Here is a 15,025-nt window from a genome sequence, read left to right on the forward strand (position 1 = left end):
ATCACAGCTCAGTCACGCCATTCACCACAGCGACACCGCTATCCGCAGGCGTGCAGTATTCACTTTCTCCACCTGGTCAGGTGTTTTCCCTCCAGTGACTGCTGATTATTCATGGTTGGCTTATACTTTTTAACATAATGTATTTACCATTGTGCCTCTTTCTCATCACATATCCCTCACCTGCTGTGCACAGCATTTCACAGCTGATTATCTGTTTTCTTTGTGTCCAGCACATTTTGACAGTGTATATATGAGGAAGGTCATATAGACCGAAACATCGATGATATTGACATTATACCAATTAAAGGGATCATCTTTTTTCCGCTACAATATCGAGTGCCGGATTCTTCTTTCTATATGAATACAGAGTTGGACCCTTTCTGAGCACCAATCATAACCCCAGGAGTGCCGTACACCTATATATTTGAAATCACTGGGAATGACACAGACATCACTGCAGGGTACAAACATCACTGGGGAGGGCACAGACATCACTGCAGGGTACAGACATTGCTGGGGAGGGTACAGACATCACTGGGGAGGGAACAGACATCACTGCAGGGTACAGACATTGCTGGGGAGGGCACAGACATCACTGGGGGGGAAGGCACAGAAATCACTGGGGGGAGCACAAAATCACTGGGGAGCACAGACATCACTGGGGAGAGCACAGACATTACTGGGGGGAGCACAGACATCACTGGGGGGCTGCACACAGCTCTTGAGGAGCCCTGACATCACTGGGGGGACACAAACCTGGCGAGGATACACAGCATTGAGGGTTGCACGCAACTCTGAGGGGAGGATGGTACACAGAACTGGGGGGGGCGGGACACAAAGCACTGGACGGGGCACAGAGCAGCAGAGGGCAGGCGCTGGACACACAGCAGCGCCAGACTCACAGCACCGGAGAGGAGGCACACCACCAGAGGGCGGGCACACGCCGCTGGAAGCTATGAAGCTGCTGTGGGATGGAAGCGCAGAGCGCTAAACCTGCCCACAAAATAAGTCCTGAGCAAGCTGGCACTGGACAGCGGGAGAACCCACTGGTATGCAGAAGCAGAGCATGTGGGGATTTAAAGGGCCTGTGGACTGCAAGACAGCAGTGGCGGCTTGAACACTGCTGTCCCCCGCAATCTGCCCGGGGGGCCACAGAAAAGGTCATGGCGGGCCGCATGCTTCCCGCGGGCCTGAGGTTCCCCACCCCTGAGGTAAACACTGCTTACTTTTCAGATTAAATATATAAAATTAATAGTGTATGGCTTCAGGATGTGATTTATAGATTAAGAGTAACAAAGCTACTTGTAACGTGTGTCCAATCGACCTGTATAAGAAGAAACCCTTATTCCAGCGATGTGTCACTTACTTGGCTGCTTGCTGAAGTTTTGATAAAAATCAGTTTTATCTGCTTAAGATCTACCATTTCTTGAAATGCTCTTGTGTATAACCCCACCCACATCACTGATTGGCAGCTGTGTACAATAAGCATAGACAGAAAGCTGCCAATCAGGGGTGGGGTGGGGTGGGGTCATACAGAGCTTATGGAGAACGAGAATACATGGCAGCAGGTTTACTTGGATTGAGATTAAGAGGGTGTCAGCTCGAAACGCGTACCATCACCACATGTCATCATTCATGGGGATTTTATATCCTGGATGTGATTGATATTGGATTTTTAATGGAATATAAATAAAAGTCAAGTTTTATATATATTGAACACGAGTGCAGGATCTTCTCTGTTTTCATGGCAGCAGGTTTACTAGTTCTCTAGTGATAATTCCCTAGCGGTAATACAGTGTTTTATCAAAACTACAGCAAGCAACCCAGTAAGTGACACATCATTGGAATCAGAGTCCCTGTCTTTATATTATTCTGCCGTTTAATTATGAGTTAAACACTTGGTGACAGAACCCCATTAATTCCGAAAACCCCAGCAGAGGTATCATAAATGTTACTTGCTCTTCACCGACTCTGAGTTAAGCCAAGTATGTGAGACTTTTCAAAGTTTGTGTGACCTTTCTTGGTATAAAAGTGTGATGAATTGGGACCGGAATGTCTTAATAACTTCCACATAGCTAGGTGTCACGGGTGACAGACAGTCATGTGGTTTCTTGCCATCAATGCTCACAGCGTCCGTACAGAATGCATTCCTGCTGGATTTATCTCTCTCCCTTTTGGACCCAGCAGGAGCTCGACTTCCACCCACCTGTTAATTATCAGTATTCCCTTTGTGTTTAAATTCCCATTCCTTCCTTTGGATTGTGCTGGTGATATTTTCAGTTCTTTCCAACCGAGGTTGCAAGCAGATGGCTTGTTCTCCTCTGTGGTGTTGTTGCTGAAAGCTCTGCTGAACTCCTTCCTGAGACATTAATGATAAGTAGATCATGCATTTCCTTGTGTCCCCCTTGTGTCTTCTATAGTTCTTTAGTGGGGTTGACAAAGAGCTCATCCCATCTGTTCCCTATTTAGGGCCCAGCATTAGGGATACCTAGGGTCAGGTATCCGGCTTGGCGCATAGGTGCAAAACCTATTTCGGGTAATGAGGGACCTCAGGGACCAGCAGTAGGTTTAGTCAGGGGTCATCATCTTCCTAGACACAGGGTTTCCCTTCCATTCCCTTCCTCCGTGCGCTTGGTACTTTCCCGTACCTAGCGTGACACTAAGATACAGTGTGATTCAATTCTCCCCTCACTATTTTTGTGTCAAATGTCTACAGCTCTGCCTCAACTCCAGAGGTTCTGAGGCAAAATCATCACATCTAAACAACAGAAAGACAGGCATGAAGAATATATATTTATAAGTATTTATTAACAAAACAACAAGTTTTGAAATGCAATTATATACAATGTGATATACTTCAATACTCACTCTTCAATATTCACTGCTCCTCACTCCCATAATCGCGTCTACCTCTGAGCACTGAAGCTGGCATCGAGGGGTGGGTAGAATTGTGTGTGGGGAGCAGTGAATATTCATCCTCTTTAATAGCAGGCACACATGATCACCCAGCCGCCAACTTAATGCTGCAGCTGGGTGATCACGTGTGTCTGCTATTAGAGAATGAATATTCACTACTCCCCAAGTCCATAATCCCAGGTATGGGGAGCAGTGAATATTTCGGGAGCTGATATACGCGTGTAACTGCAGGTGCGTGGCAGTGACGTCATGCGATGCGCCGCTTCCACACTGAATTCACTTGCCGTCAAAGACGAGACCGCACACTGGGGGAGCAGAGGGATGATGAGTATAATCATTTTTTTTTATGTCTGCAGCGTGATGAGGGATATATATACCAGGATGACAGCAGAAGCAGACACATCATTGGTGCAACCTGCATCCCAAGAAGTAAGGGGGCCCATTTTAACCTGTAAATACCAAGATGAGGAACATATATACGAGGATAAAAGATATATTCCAGAATGGGCCCAGGATGGGGGATCATATACACGAGGATGAGCCCAGGATGAAGGCCATATATACCATGATGATTGCCATATATACCAGGATGAGAGCCATATATACCAGGATAGGGATCATATATACCAGGATGAGCCCAGGATGAGGGCCATATATACCAGGATGCGAGCCATATACACCAGGATAGGACAAATATAGGGAACATATTTACCAGGAAGAATGACATATGCACCAGAATGATCGACATATATAACTGAAAGGGGCCCAGGATGGGGGACACTAATACAGAATTGGGGGATATTGCCCCCATAACAGTGTTAGCAGCACATTTTCCCCCATAAGTGCGTAATGACTACATTTTTTCCTACATTTTTTTTCCCTATTTTCCTCCACTAAAACCTAGGTGCGGCTTATGGTCATAATAATACAGTAAGTTTAAAAAGAAAGAAAATGGTGCTTTCCCTGACCAATTCTTAGTGGAGCAATTGATTTTTGGATAAAACCCATTGAATCACAGTACATCATGATGATTTCTCCTATGTGACTCATCTCACAACAGGACCTGATTATTGATAAAAATATCTGCCAAATTCTGAATACAAGAATGGCTCCTCTACTGTGTGGGTTTTCTCATAGTCGACAAGAATTGATTTACCCCTTAAACATTTCAATTATTCACAACATGAAAAAGGTTTCTTTCCTGTGCAGCCTCTTCACATGTTTAACAAGATCTGATTTCTGAGAAAAACATTTCCCACATTCAGAACATAAAAATGGTTTATCTCCTGTGTGAACCTTTTCATGGTCAAAAAGAGATGATTTCCTAGTAAAACATTTACCACATTCCAGGCATGAAAATGGCTTTTCCCCTGTGTGAGATCTTTGATGCGTAACAAGATTTGATTTTAGAATAAAACATTTCCCACATTCTGAACATGAAAATGGCTTCTCCCCTGTGTGAGATCTTTGATGCCTAACAAGTTCTGATTTCTGGTAAAAATATTTCCCACATTCTGAACATAAAAATGGCTTCTCCCCTGTGTGAGATTTTTGATGCCTAACAAGTTGTGACTTCTGGTAAAAAGATTTCCCACACTCTAAACATAAAAATGGCTTCTCCCCTGTGTGAGATCTTTGATGCCTAACAAGTTCTGATTTCTGGTTAAAACATTTCTCACATTCTGAACATAAAAATGGCTTCTCCCCTGTGTGAATTCTTTGATGCCTAACAAGTTCTGATTTCTGAATAAAACATTTCCCACACTCTGAACATGAAAATGGCTTCTCCCCTGTGTGATTTTTCTGATGTCTAACAAGTTCCGATTTCTGAACAAAAGATTTCTCACACTCTGAACAAGAAAATGGCTTCTCCCCTGTGTGATATTTTTGATGATAAATAAGGTTGGATTTTCGAGCAACACATTTCTCACATTCTGGGCATGAAAACGGTTTCTCCCTTGTAGGAGCGGCTTCATGTTCCATATCACTTCTGTAACTTTTATTTTGCTTACAATTCTGTGATAAATCGGAATTTTGGACTTGTTTGAAAAGATCATGTGATAAAGCTTTCCGAGGAAGGACTGGAGGTATATCTGGGACAGCAGCATGCTCTTCATATCTATCATGTGTGATACTGTCATCATCTGTTATAAATTCTGAAGATATTAGATTTCCATCTGAACCCCCAATACAGTCATCTGCTAAAAATAAACACAATGTTATTATTTTTAATGATATTATCTCGAAAGTACATTTATTTTTTTAAACCATAACATCAGAAATTAAAATGAGGAAAAAATGTATTCTGAATCTGTTTTCCAATTTCAACATCTAAGAGCTACATCTTCGTTAATTCGGCTCTCCCATTCCTAGCACCAGTTCTAGAATGTGCTACAGTAAATAATCTGATTATCACAATGTGACCAGGATAATCAGCAACAGGTGGCTCCTATACTGTCCCTCATGCTAGGAGACCTTAAGCTATTCCTAACCTCTGGATTACCACTGAAGTTGGAGATGGCGGAGTCCCATGCCTTACAACTCCCCTGACCAGATCAAATATGTTATAGCCCTAGGGAAGGAAGGGGCAGGAAAATGATGGAAACATAGATTAAGACGGATGGGACACATTGCAAACTCACAGAAATAAACAGTGAGGGACTACGGAGAAAAGCAAGAGCAGGAAGGCAGCAACAAAAAGACAAAAAGGGTTAACACCACAACAGCTCACAGCAATAATACACAACAACTACCAGTATGTCTGGAGAATAACTCTTGCTAGCCTGCCCAAGCCTGTGGTTCGACGTAAAAGCAGGTAGCAGGGTCTTGCGGGCTGTGCAGATAACCATTAGGGCTCCAGTTCATCAAGACCAGAGATGGACACTGAAAAATGATGTTAGGGACTAGAGTAAGATTTCTGGCATAGCGAATGCCACAGTTTGTTACGAATTAAAGAAGCCGTGGCATCACACCCTTCTTCTGGTCATGCTCTGCCTATTTTGGCAAAGCTGGTTAAAACTGGCGTGAACACACATAGACACCAGCCTGTCGCCTTTTCAGCTTTAGACTTCTGTAATTAAGAGATCTTTGGTCACATGACATGTTGTCAAAAACGTCCTTAAGCAGTCCTAAAATCGACATATAAACACTGGGGCCCTTAGGAGAATGGGGGCCCTTTGAAATTGTCCAGTTTGCTCTCTCTTTCCCCTAATGCCAGTCCTGTATGCCAGCCTGTCTTTTGTTCAGTTCTTTTAGACTCCTGCAATTAAGAGACCTTTGGTTACATCATGTCACATGACTTTGAAATCATCAAAGGTCCTTAAACAACCTTAGAATACAACTGATGGGATCACTAAGAGAGTTGGGTTCCAGTGAAATTGCGCAGTTTGACACCTCCCAACGTTGGCTCTGACTGTAACTAGGGCTTATTTTTGGAGTAGGGCTTATATTTCAAGCATTCTCCAAAAATCCCATAAAATCATGCTAGGGCTTATTTTCGGTGTAGATCGTATTTTCAGGGAAACAGGGTATTCATGAACCCTCTGCAGGTCTTTGAGTTGCCTTCAAAACAACATAGAGAAGACACTAGAAGCAAACAGCAGAAGAAGCAGAAGCAAAGAAAATACAACTGAAAAACCAGAGCAGAAAGCCTAAAGATGTAAACACAAAATTAGTGCAGAAAGTACATGAGTAGATATCTCTTACTGGATAGAGCTGGAGGAAACACATCCTGAGGAACATCGGGGTCTTCTTGTTTACAGTCCTGTGGAAGAAGAGGACGGGGACATCTCTCTGGTGTTGTCCTCTTACTGGATAGAACTGGAGGAGACACATACAGGGACTGAATTCATTCCTTACATACAGATAATTATAGGCCGTGTGTATTTAGTCCTGTCTATTACCTGGTGATGTGAGGGGCTGGGGAACCGCCATCATGACGTACTTGTACAGATCTTTGTGTCCTTCTAAATACTCCCACTCCTCCATGGAGAAATAGACGGTGACGTCCCGACACCTTATAGGAACCTGACACATACAATGATACCGTTACCCCCGATCCCTTCATAGCGTTACTGTATAATGTCCCAGCATTCCCAGCAGTGTCACCTCTCCAGTCAGCAGCTCAATCATCTTGTAGGTGAGTTCCAGGATCTTCTGGTCATTGATGTCCTCATGTATCGGGGGGTGAGGTGGAGGCCCCGTGATTGGGCTCAGGGGTCTTCCCCATCCCTCAGACACAGGGGCCTGACAGCGCTCACTAGAGGTCTTCTTCACTACTGTGTAATCCTGGATATAGAGAGACACAGTAATAAATCTCACTCCAGACATTTCCAGAGTCCTCACCTCTCCAGTTCTGTCCATCCGTTATTCCCATAGATAAGAATGATGTAATGTGACGTCATCAGAATCTCTCACCTCTCCAGTAAGCCGGAAGAGGATCTCTAGGGTGAGGTGTAACATCCTCTCCGCCATCTTGTCCCTGGCCATATCCATCCTTCACGGGGCAATCAGGAGAATTCTCTTCTATAGAAGATCTCCACTGAGAGGATCCGATATTATAAAGGCCCTGAATGGGAAGGAGATGAGCCCATATGTAAAATTAATGGAGATAAGGGAGGTGAGATATCATTTGAGTAGGAAAAAAATTTCAACATGAAATGTGCTATGTAAGTAGTACAACCGACCGATAAAAGTAGCAAATGATCTTTATAATAAAACACAATCCTTCATATGGCAATGTGAGCGGAAAAAAAAAAGCGTAATTGCTCCCGGAATAAGAGTAGGAAAATACAAAAGAGCAAAAATAACACATTTCCCAGTTTTTCGGTTAAGAACAGTGCAATGGAATTAGGATTCGATGTATTCTTGTCTCTAACGGAAGAAGAGGGGCCACACATGGCGTACGGATCTGTGCACTCGCTCACGCACAATTTACCACCCATTTCTTGTTTGAAGGCAGCAAAATAGTGAAAATGATCCCAATTACAAAATGTGCCCGCATTATATTTCACTCCTAAACTAGAAAAATTATGTAAATAAAGTTTAGATATTCTAAACTGGTTTCGGAGCTCGTAGACTTTAACCCCTTAACGACTGCGGGCAGTAAAATTATGTCCTAGCGGTCAGTGTTAATTCTCTCCTGCTGCTGCCGGCAGTGATAGGCGCACACCTCAGCTGATTTGTACAGCTGAGATGTGTGCCTAGCAGATACGAGCAGATCCGCGATCTGCCTGGGGCTGTTAACCTCTTAAATGGCACTGTCAAATTGTGACAGCCCCAGTATAATCGCAATCGCCATAAAACTTTACTCATAGGCCTCCACGGGAAATCACGTGACCTGATCACGTGGATCCGATGGTTGTGATGGTAGTACAGGGTCATATGATGACTCCTGTAGCCCACATGACTTAGGTCCTGTAACAAGCAGCCAAGTACTGCAGGATACAGGAGATGAGTATTTTTCCCGATCTGACCAGTGCTGCTCTGATCTGGATAAATGAATGAGCGATCAGACTGCTGATCCTTATAGCCCCCTAGGGGAACTAGTAAAATAAAAATAAGTAAAAAAAAAAGTTTTCAAAAATTAAAAAAAAACAAAACACTAAAAGTTCAAATCACGCTCCTTTCACCCCATTGACAATGAAAGGGTTAAGAAAAATAAAAATATACACACATTTGGTATCGCCGCGTTCAGAAAGGCCTGATCTATCAAAATATAAACTCAATTAATCTGATTGATAAACGATATAGCGGCAAAAAAATGCCAAACGCCAAAATTATGTTTTTTGGTCACCATAAATTTTGAGCAAAATGCGATAACAGGCGATCAAACTGTAGTATCTGCGTAAAAACGGTACAATTAAAATCTTCAGCTTGAGACAGAAAAAGTAAGCCGTCACTGAGCCATAGATCATGAGAACGCTACAGGATGCGCAAAATGTGCACCACTTTTTTGGACAAACCTCTTTTTTTAGCCCCTTAGATGAAAGTAAACCTATTCATGTTTGATGTCTACGAACTTGTACCGACCTCAGGCATCACAGCGACACATCAGCTTTTCTATATAGTAAACACAGAGAATAAAATATCTGAAGAACAATCGTGCAATCACGCTTTGTTTGCAATTTTTCTGCATTTGGAATTTTTTTGCTGTTTCCCAGTGCACTATATGGTAAAACTCATGGTTTCATTGAAAAGTAGAACTTGTTCCACAAAAAACAAGCCCCACATGGCAAAATGGACTGAAAAATAATAAAGTTACAGCTCTCAGAAGAAGGGGAGCGAAAAAAACAATAAAACCCCCTGAAAAATTGGCCGGGGTGAAGGGGTTAAACATCCGGGCGATCTGACTCCTACTCTGTAGTGATGTTCTACAATGTCATTACATAACAGTGCATCTATATGCAAACATGTAGCAACGGAGAGGAAATCCGTCCATCTCTACATAAGGCACAGACGGTTTATTACTGCCTCTGCCTTCTCGGTCACTGTATACACAGCTCTGCGGTGCAATGCAGCGGGAATGGTGAGGGACCTGACAGTGACACAGATCTCTATGTGAGAGCCCATCCACCATCGGTACTTGTCAACTGTAATTGTTTGGGGTCTGGTAAGTTTGATTTTTGTTTTGGGTGGGGAGGGGGGGGGGGGTCAGTCTGCTTTCTTTTGGGGATGTCTGCTTTCTTTGATGACGAGTCCTGCTGTATTCTTTAACTTTTTAAGATGCTTGGACACTTCCCTATGGAAACGCAGCTAAGGCTTATTTTTAGAGTAGGGCTTATATTTTAATTACAGTATAGTCAAAAAAGCCCCAAAAATCCTACTAGGGCTTATTTTCAAGGTGGAAAGAGCTGACGGTGCTTCCTCCCCCATACACAGAGGTCATGTGGTCACTGATAAGAAGGAAATTAAATATACTTAAATACTGAACTGACCCCTCCCGCCTCCCTACTTGGAATATGTGAAATATAAGAAAATACCACGGTCAATCCAAATCTCTATTAGCCCCGACCAGGTAAAAATCAGCCATATATACAAAATAATAAGTGTTACTAAATAGCTAAGAAATATTTACCTGTGGTCAGAAACATATAATATGACAGTGTCCGGCTTTCAGTCATAGGGATGGCCCCGATGAGGTTTTAGTCACCGCTCAGTATACAGTGATCAGTGGATGTATACATACTCTCAGCAATGACTGACAGCAGGTTCTAATGCTGAGCGGCTGTCAGTCACTGCGGGAGGGGGGCAGGGTATATATGTGGTAATAACAGACATTTCCCTCATTTTCCCACCAGTATCGCTCGACATCAGCAATAACAAACTCGATGCTGAAGTTGGTTTCTTATTGGTCAGTTCCTTATTCGGGGCTGAAGTTGGTTTCTTATTTGGATTTTTTTTCTGTTTTTCTTTTTACAGGTTTAACAACAAACGTAAAAAAATCCCAATAATAAAGTACAATACAGCGAGGAGCCCGGATGTGAATACACTTAAAAGCAGCTACAAAAATTATAAAAGTGGCACAAAACTGGCCATCAAAGTGAGCACCGGAGGCTTTTTTGAAAGCGTTAAATGGCCTTGGGTCACTGATCTCACACCTCCATTATATAGTGATGCCTCTCATCAGATTCAGGTCACTCCAGCCCGGCCCAAATGGGTTCTGGGCATCAGAACTGGCACCAAAGTGAGCAAATAGCCAATTCACCCAGATGTGAATAAGTAACTGGTGTTCTGTAAAGTTCTCTTCCGGCTGATGTAAATGGGTTTCTGGCATTAATTTGTAATCATAAAGGGAAAGCCGCCATTGTTCTCTGATTTCAGTCTATTCTCATATTATTATGGTTTCACCTATATAGATCAGTGGCCCAAGGCCATTTAACCCTTTCCACAACACCCTTCGGTGCCACTTTGATGCCAGTTTTGTGCCAGTTTTATCATTTTTGTTGCTGCTCTTCAGTGTATTCACATCCGGGCTCCGCACTGCAGTGGATTATATTGTGATTTTTTATTTTTGTTGCTAAAAATCATTAAAAATTTTTTAAAAAAAATCGTCGAATAAGAAACCGACTTCAGCCTCGTCATAAAAGCAAAAACAATAAATACGATGAGAGGAACATGAAAATGAAGCCGAGGAAATCACGAGAAAATGCGCAACATTTACTTGAATATCCGAACAAGGAAAAAGATTTTCACAGATCTTTAACCCCTTTATAACTGCCTTACGGATTAAAATGGTAGCACAAAAAGGTACTTATTCTGATTCGCCGTTTTAAAACAGCGGCAAGAAATAAAGTGTATACCGCCCCTCAGCATCGGAAAATCTCTGTGGTTTCAGCTATCGGGGATAGCTCAGACCCTAGCGATCACGATTCAGGTGGGAAAAAATGATTTATCTACCACCTGGTATAATTAATCAATGTAGATGGGAGATAAGTCGCCTCCCTGGTCCCCCGATGTGGCCAAAGTGCCCCCCTAGTCCCACACTCAACCCCATGATCTAAAATGGCCGCCGCGCATGCTGCGCTCATCCTCCTCCTCTGAGTTCTGTTGCATCTGACATGTCAGATGTGACATCAAAGGTCTCCCCAGGTCCAGCCAGGTCACCCCCTGTCAATCCCCAGTCTCTCGTTACCTCCTGCAGTGACGATCCCTTCTCCTCCTTCTAAAAAGATGCTGGCCGCATGTGCAGAATGGCTCTCAGTCGGCTCCCTGCTAGTAGTGACACTGAGCTTACTGCAGCTCACACTGTCATGCTGCGGACCCAGGAAGTGTGAGTGCAGCATCACTGCACCCACACTCATCACATGGGGGGTCTGCACTTGCAGAAAAAGGGAGATATGTTCTCTGAGCGTGCCCCCTATATTCTGGATTTTCGTCATGGGATTTCCAAAAAGGATTACGGTGGACCGGATTTTTTTTTCTTTTCAATAAATTGGTGAAAGAGGGAATGTGTTGGGGAGAGTTTATTCAAATAAATTTTTTTTTGTCTTTTTTTTTTTATAACTGACTAGGTTAGTGATGGCGGGTATCTGATAGACGCCATGATATCATTAACCCCAACCCCATCAACACCATTTATTACCTCATTTGCCACCGCATCAGGGCAACATGAAGAGTCAGGGCGAAGCACCAGGATTAGCGCATCTAATGGTTGTGCCACTTTTGGGGTGACTGCGGCCTGCTATTTTTAGGCTGAGAAGGGCCAAATAACCATTGTCCCTCCCACCCTGAGAATACCACACCACAGCTGTTCACTTTACCTTTACTGGAAATCTATTTTTTTTGGGGGGGGGGGGGAACCCCCACTTTTTTTCTTAATTATTTATAAATAATGAAAAAAAACAGCATGGGGAGACCTCCATTTTGGATTACCAGCCAAGGTGAAGCTGCCACCTGTGGTCTGCAGCCGTCTGCTTTACTCTAGTTTTGTTGTTTTTGTTTTTTTTTTATTATTTATTTATTTTTTAGGGCTGCATACAAGGTTAAACACCCTTTAGTGCCCCATGAAAGTTACTAAAGGGTGCCAGCTTAGACTATGCAGGGGGTGGGACATTATATATGTGTTTGACATCTATTTATCTAGCCATCCATCCATCCTAGCTTATTAGGCTATGTGCCCACTATCAGGATTTGCAGTGGTTTGGACGCAGAGTGTTTTGACTGTGATGCTGTGCAGTACAAGCGCAGTAGCAGGATGTTTAGAAATCTCATCCCCACTGTGCTTCCTTTCTCTGCAGCATAAACTGACCAGCGGTGCGGCTTCCTGAGACGCAGGATGTCAGTTTATACTGTGGAGATGACAGTGTTCTTCGCAGCCTGGAGAATAAAGTCCGCAGCGGCCTGAACCCGGATCGTGAGCACGAGCAGCTGCATTCTCGTGTGGACAACACTGGCATCTGTGCAGAAGGCTGACACTGCATCCTCACCGGATCATGGGCACATAGCCTAAAAGTGCGAAATTTGGCATTACAGCGACATTTTTGTGAAGTACCTGCTCACTATTTCCTTGAATAAAATCTTTGAGTGGTGTAGTGTCCAAAATGGGGTCACTTGTGGGGGTTTCTGCTGTATAGGTGCCTTAGGAGCCTTGCAAATGTGACATGGTATCTTCAATTTATTTCAACTTTTTCAATATTTACGTGGTGCTGCTTTCGTTCTGAGCCCTCCCATTTGTCCAAACACAGGTTTCTGACCACATATGGGAATCACCGTGCTCAGGAGAAAGTGGGGAACAAACCGTGGGGTCCACTTTTTGGTGTGAAAGTGACACTGGTCAGAATTGCAAAAAATGGCCGCGTCATGAAGTACAAAACTGGCTTCATCCTTAAGGGGTTAATCTGAATGTACAAACCAAAAACAGAATGAAAACGAGTCTGGAATAGCGGAAAACTGGTCCTGAACTGGTTAAAGTTGAAAATAGCTGAGACATGAAGGGTTAATGATAATGATTACCTCAAAATAATAGAGACCCTGCACCTACCTCCACCTGCAGAGCCGCACACTAGATATATAATACCCTGCACCTACCTCCACCTGCAGAGCCGCACACTAGATATATAATACCCTGCACCTACCTCCACCTGCAGAGCCGCACACTAGATATATAATACCCTGCACCTACCTCCACCTGCAGAGCCGCACACTAGATATATAATACCCTGCACCTACCTCCACCTGCAGAGCCGCACACTAGATATATAATACCCTGCACCTACCTCCACCTGCAGAGCCGCACACTAGATATATAATACCCTGCACCTACCTCCACCTGCAGAGCCGCACACTAGATATATAATACCCTGCACCTACCTCCACCTGCAGAGCCGCACACTAGATATATAATACCCTGCACCTACCTCCTCCTGCAGAGCCGCACACTAGATATATAATACCCTGCACCTACCTCCACCTGCAGAGCCGCACACTAGATATATAATACCCTGCACCTACCTCCACCTGCAGAGCCGCACACTAGATATATAATACCCTGCACCTACCTCCACCTGCAGAGCCGCACACTAGATATATAATACCCTGCACCTACCTCCACCTGCAGAGCCGCACACTAGATATATAATACCCTGCACCTACCTCCACCTGCAGAGCCGCACACTAGATATATAATACCCTGCACCTACCTCCACCTGCAGAGCCGCACACTAGATATATAATACCCTGCACCTACCTCCACCTGCAGAGCCGCACACTAGATATATAATACCCTGCACCTACCTCCACCTGCAGAGCCGCACACTAGATATATAATACCCTGCACCTACCTCCACCTGCAGAGCCGCACACTAGATATATAATACCCTGCACCTACCTCCACCTGCAGAGCCGCACACTAGATATATAATACCCTGCACCTACCTCCACCTGCAGAGCCGCACACTAGATATATAATACCCTGCACCTACCTCCTCCTGCAGAGCCGCACACTAGATATATAATACCCTGCACCTACCTCCACCTGCAGAGCCGCACACTAGATATATAATACCCTGCACCTACCTCCTCCTGCAGAGCCGCACACTAGATATATAATACCCTGCACCTACCTCCACCTGCAGAGCCGCACACTAGATATATAATACCCTGCACCTACCTCCACCTGCAGAGCCGCACACTAGATATATAATACCCTGCACCTACCTCCTCCTGCAGAGCCGCACACTAGATATATAATACCCTGCACCTACCTCCACCTGCAGAGCCGCACACTAGATATATAATACCCTGCACCTACCTCCACCTGCAGAGCCGCACACTAGATATATAATACCCTGCACCTACCTCCACCTGCAGAGCCGCACACTAGATATATAATACCCTGCACCTACCTCCACCTGCAGAGCCGCACACTAGATATATAATACCCTGCACCTACCTCCACCTGCAGAGCCGCACACTAGATATATAATACCCTGCACCTACCTCCACCTGCAGAGCCGCACACTAGATATATAATACCCTGCACCTACCTCCACCTGCAGAGCCGCACACTAGATATATGGCTGCTCTGTGCTTACAGGACCTGTGATGATGTCACATGGAGGGGAGGAGTCAGGGTCACATGATCAGCTCCTCAGTGTATGCAGGACTCTGC

General features: G+C 44.1%; 1 protein-coding gene across 2 annotated transcripts; it reads right to left on the bottom strand.

Moving 5' to 3' along the window:
• Positions 1-2,861: 2,861 nt before the first annotated feature.
• LOC142258975 (uncharacterized) lies at positions 2,862-7,479 on the bottom strand. 2 transcript variants are annotated; one of them, XM_075331518.1, is made up of 5 exons: positions 7,333-7,479; positions 7,024-7,203; positions 6,819-6,942; positions 6,622-6,735; positions 2,862-5,114 (listed from the first exon to the last, which is right to left on the bottom strand). In XM_075331518.1, the coding sequence occupies exons 1-5, from the start codon at positions 7,408-7,410 to the stop codon at positions 4,093-4,095; spliced, it is 1,518 nt and encodes a 505-aa protein (XP_075187633.1). In that variant the 5' UTR covers positions 7,411-7,479; the 3' UTR covers positions 2,862-4,092. The 2 variants fall into 2 exon arrangements, with proteins under 2 accessions (XP_075187633.1, XP_075187632.1); XM_075331517.1 differs by having other exon boundaries at positions 2,862-5,117.
• Positions 7,480-15,025: the final 7,546 nt, after the last annotated feature.

Source organism: Anomaloglossus baeobatrachus (assembly GCF_048569485.1).
Source record: "Anomaloglossus baeobatrachus isolate aAnoBae1 chromosome 5 unlocalized genomic scaffold, aAnoBae1.hap1 SUPER_5_unloc_20, whole genome shotgun sequence".
NCBI lineage: Eukaryota > Metazoa > Chordata > Amphibia > Anura > Aromobatidae > Anomaloglossus > Anomaloglossus baeobatrachus.

Excerpts from the sequence above, each read along its gene's own strand:
- LOC142258975 (XM_075331517.1), bottom strand. The coding sequence starts at position 7,410 with ATGGATATGGCCAGGGACAAGATGGCGGAGAGGATGTTACACCTCACC. Across the intron at positions 7,204-7,332 it reads TCTTCCGGCTTACTGGAGAG|GATTACACAGTAGTGAAGAA; the intron begins GTGAGAGATTCT and ends CTCTATATCCAG. Across the intron at positions 6,736-6,818 it reads CCAGCCCCTCACATCACCAG|TTCTATCCAGTAAGAGGACA; the intron begins GTAATAGACAGG and ends TGTCTCCTCCAG.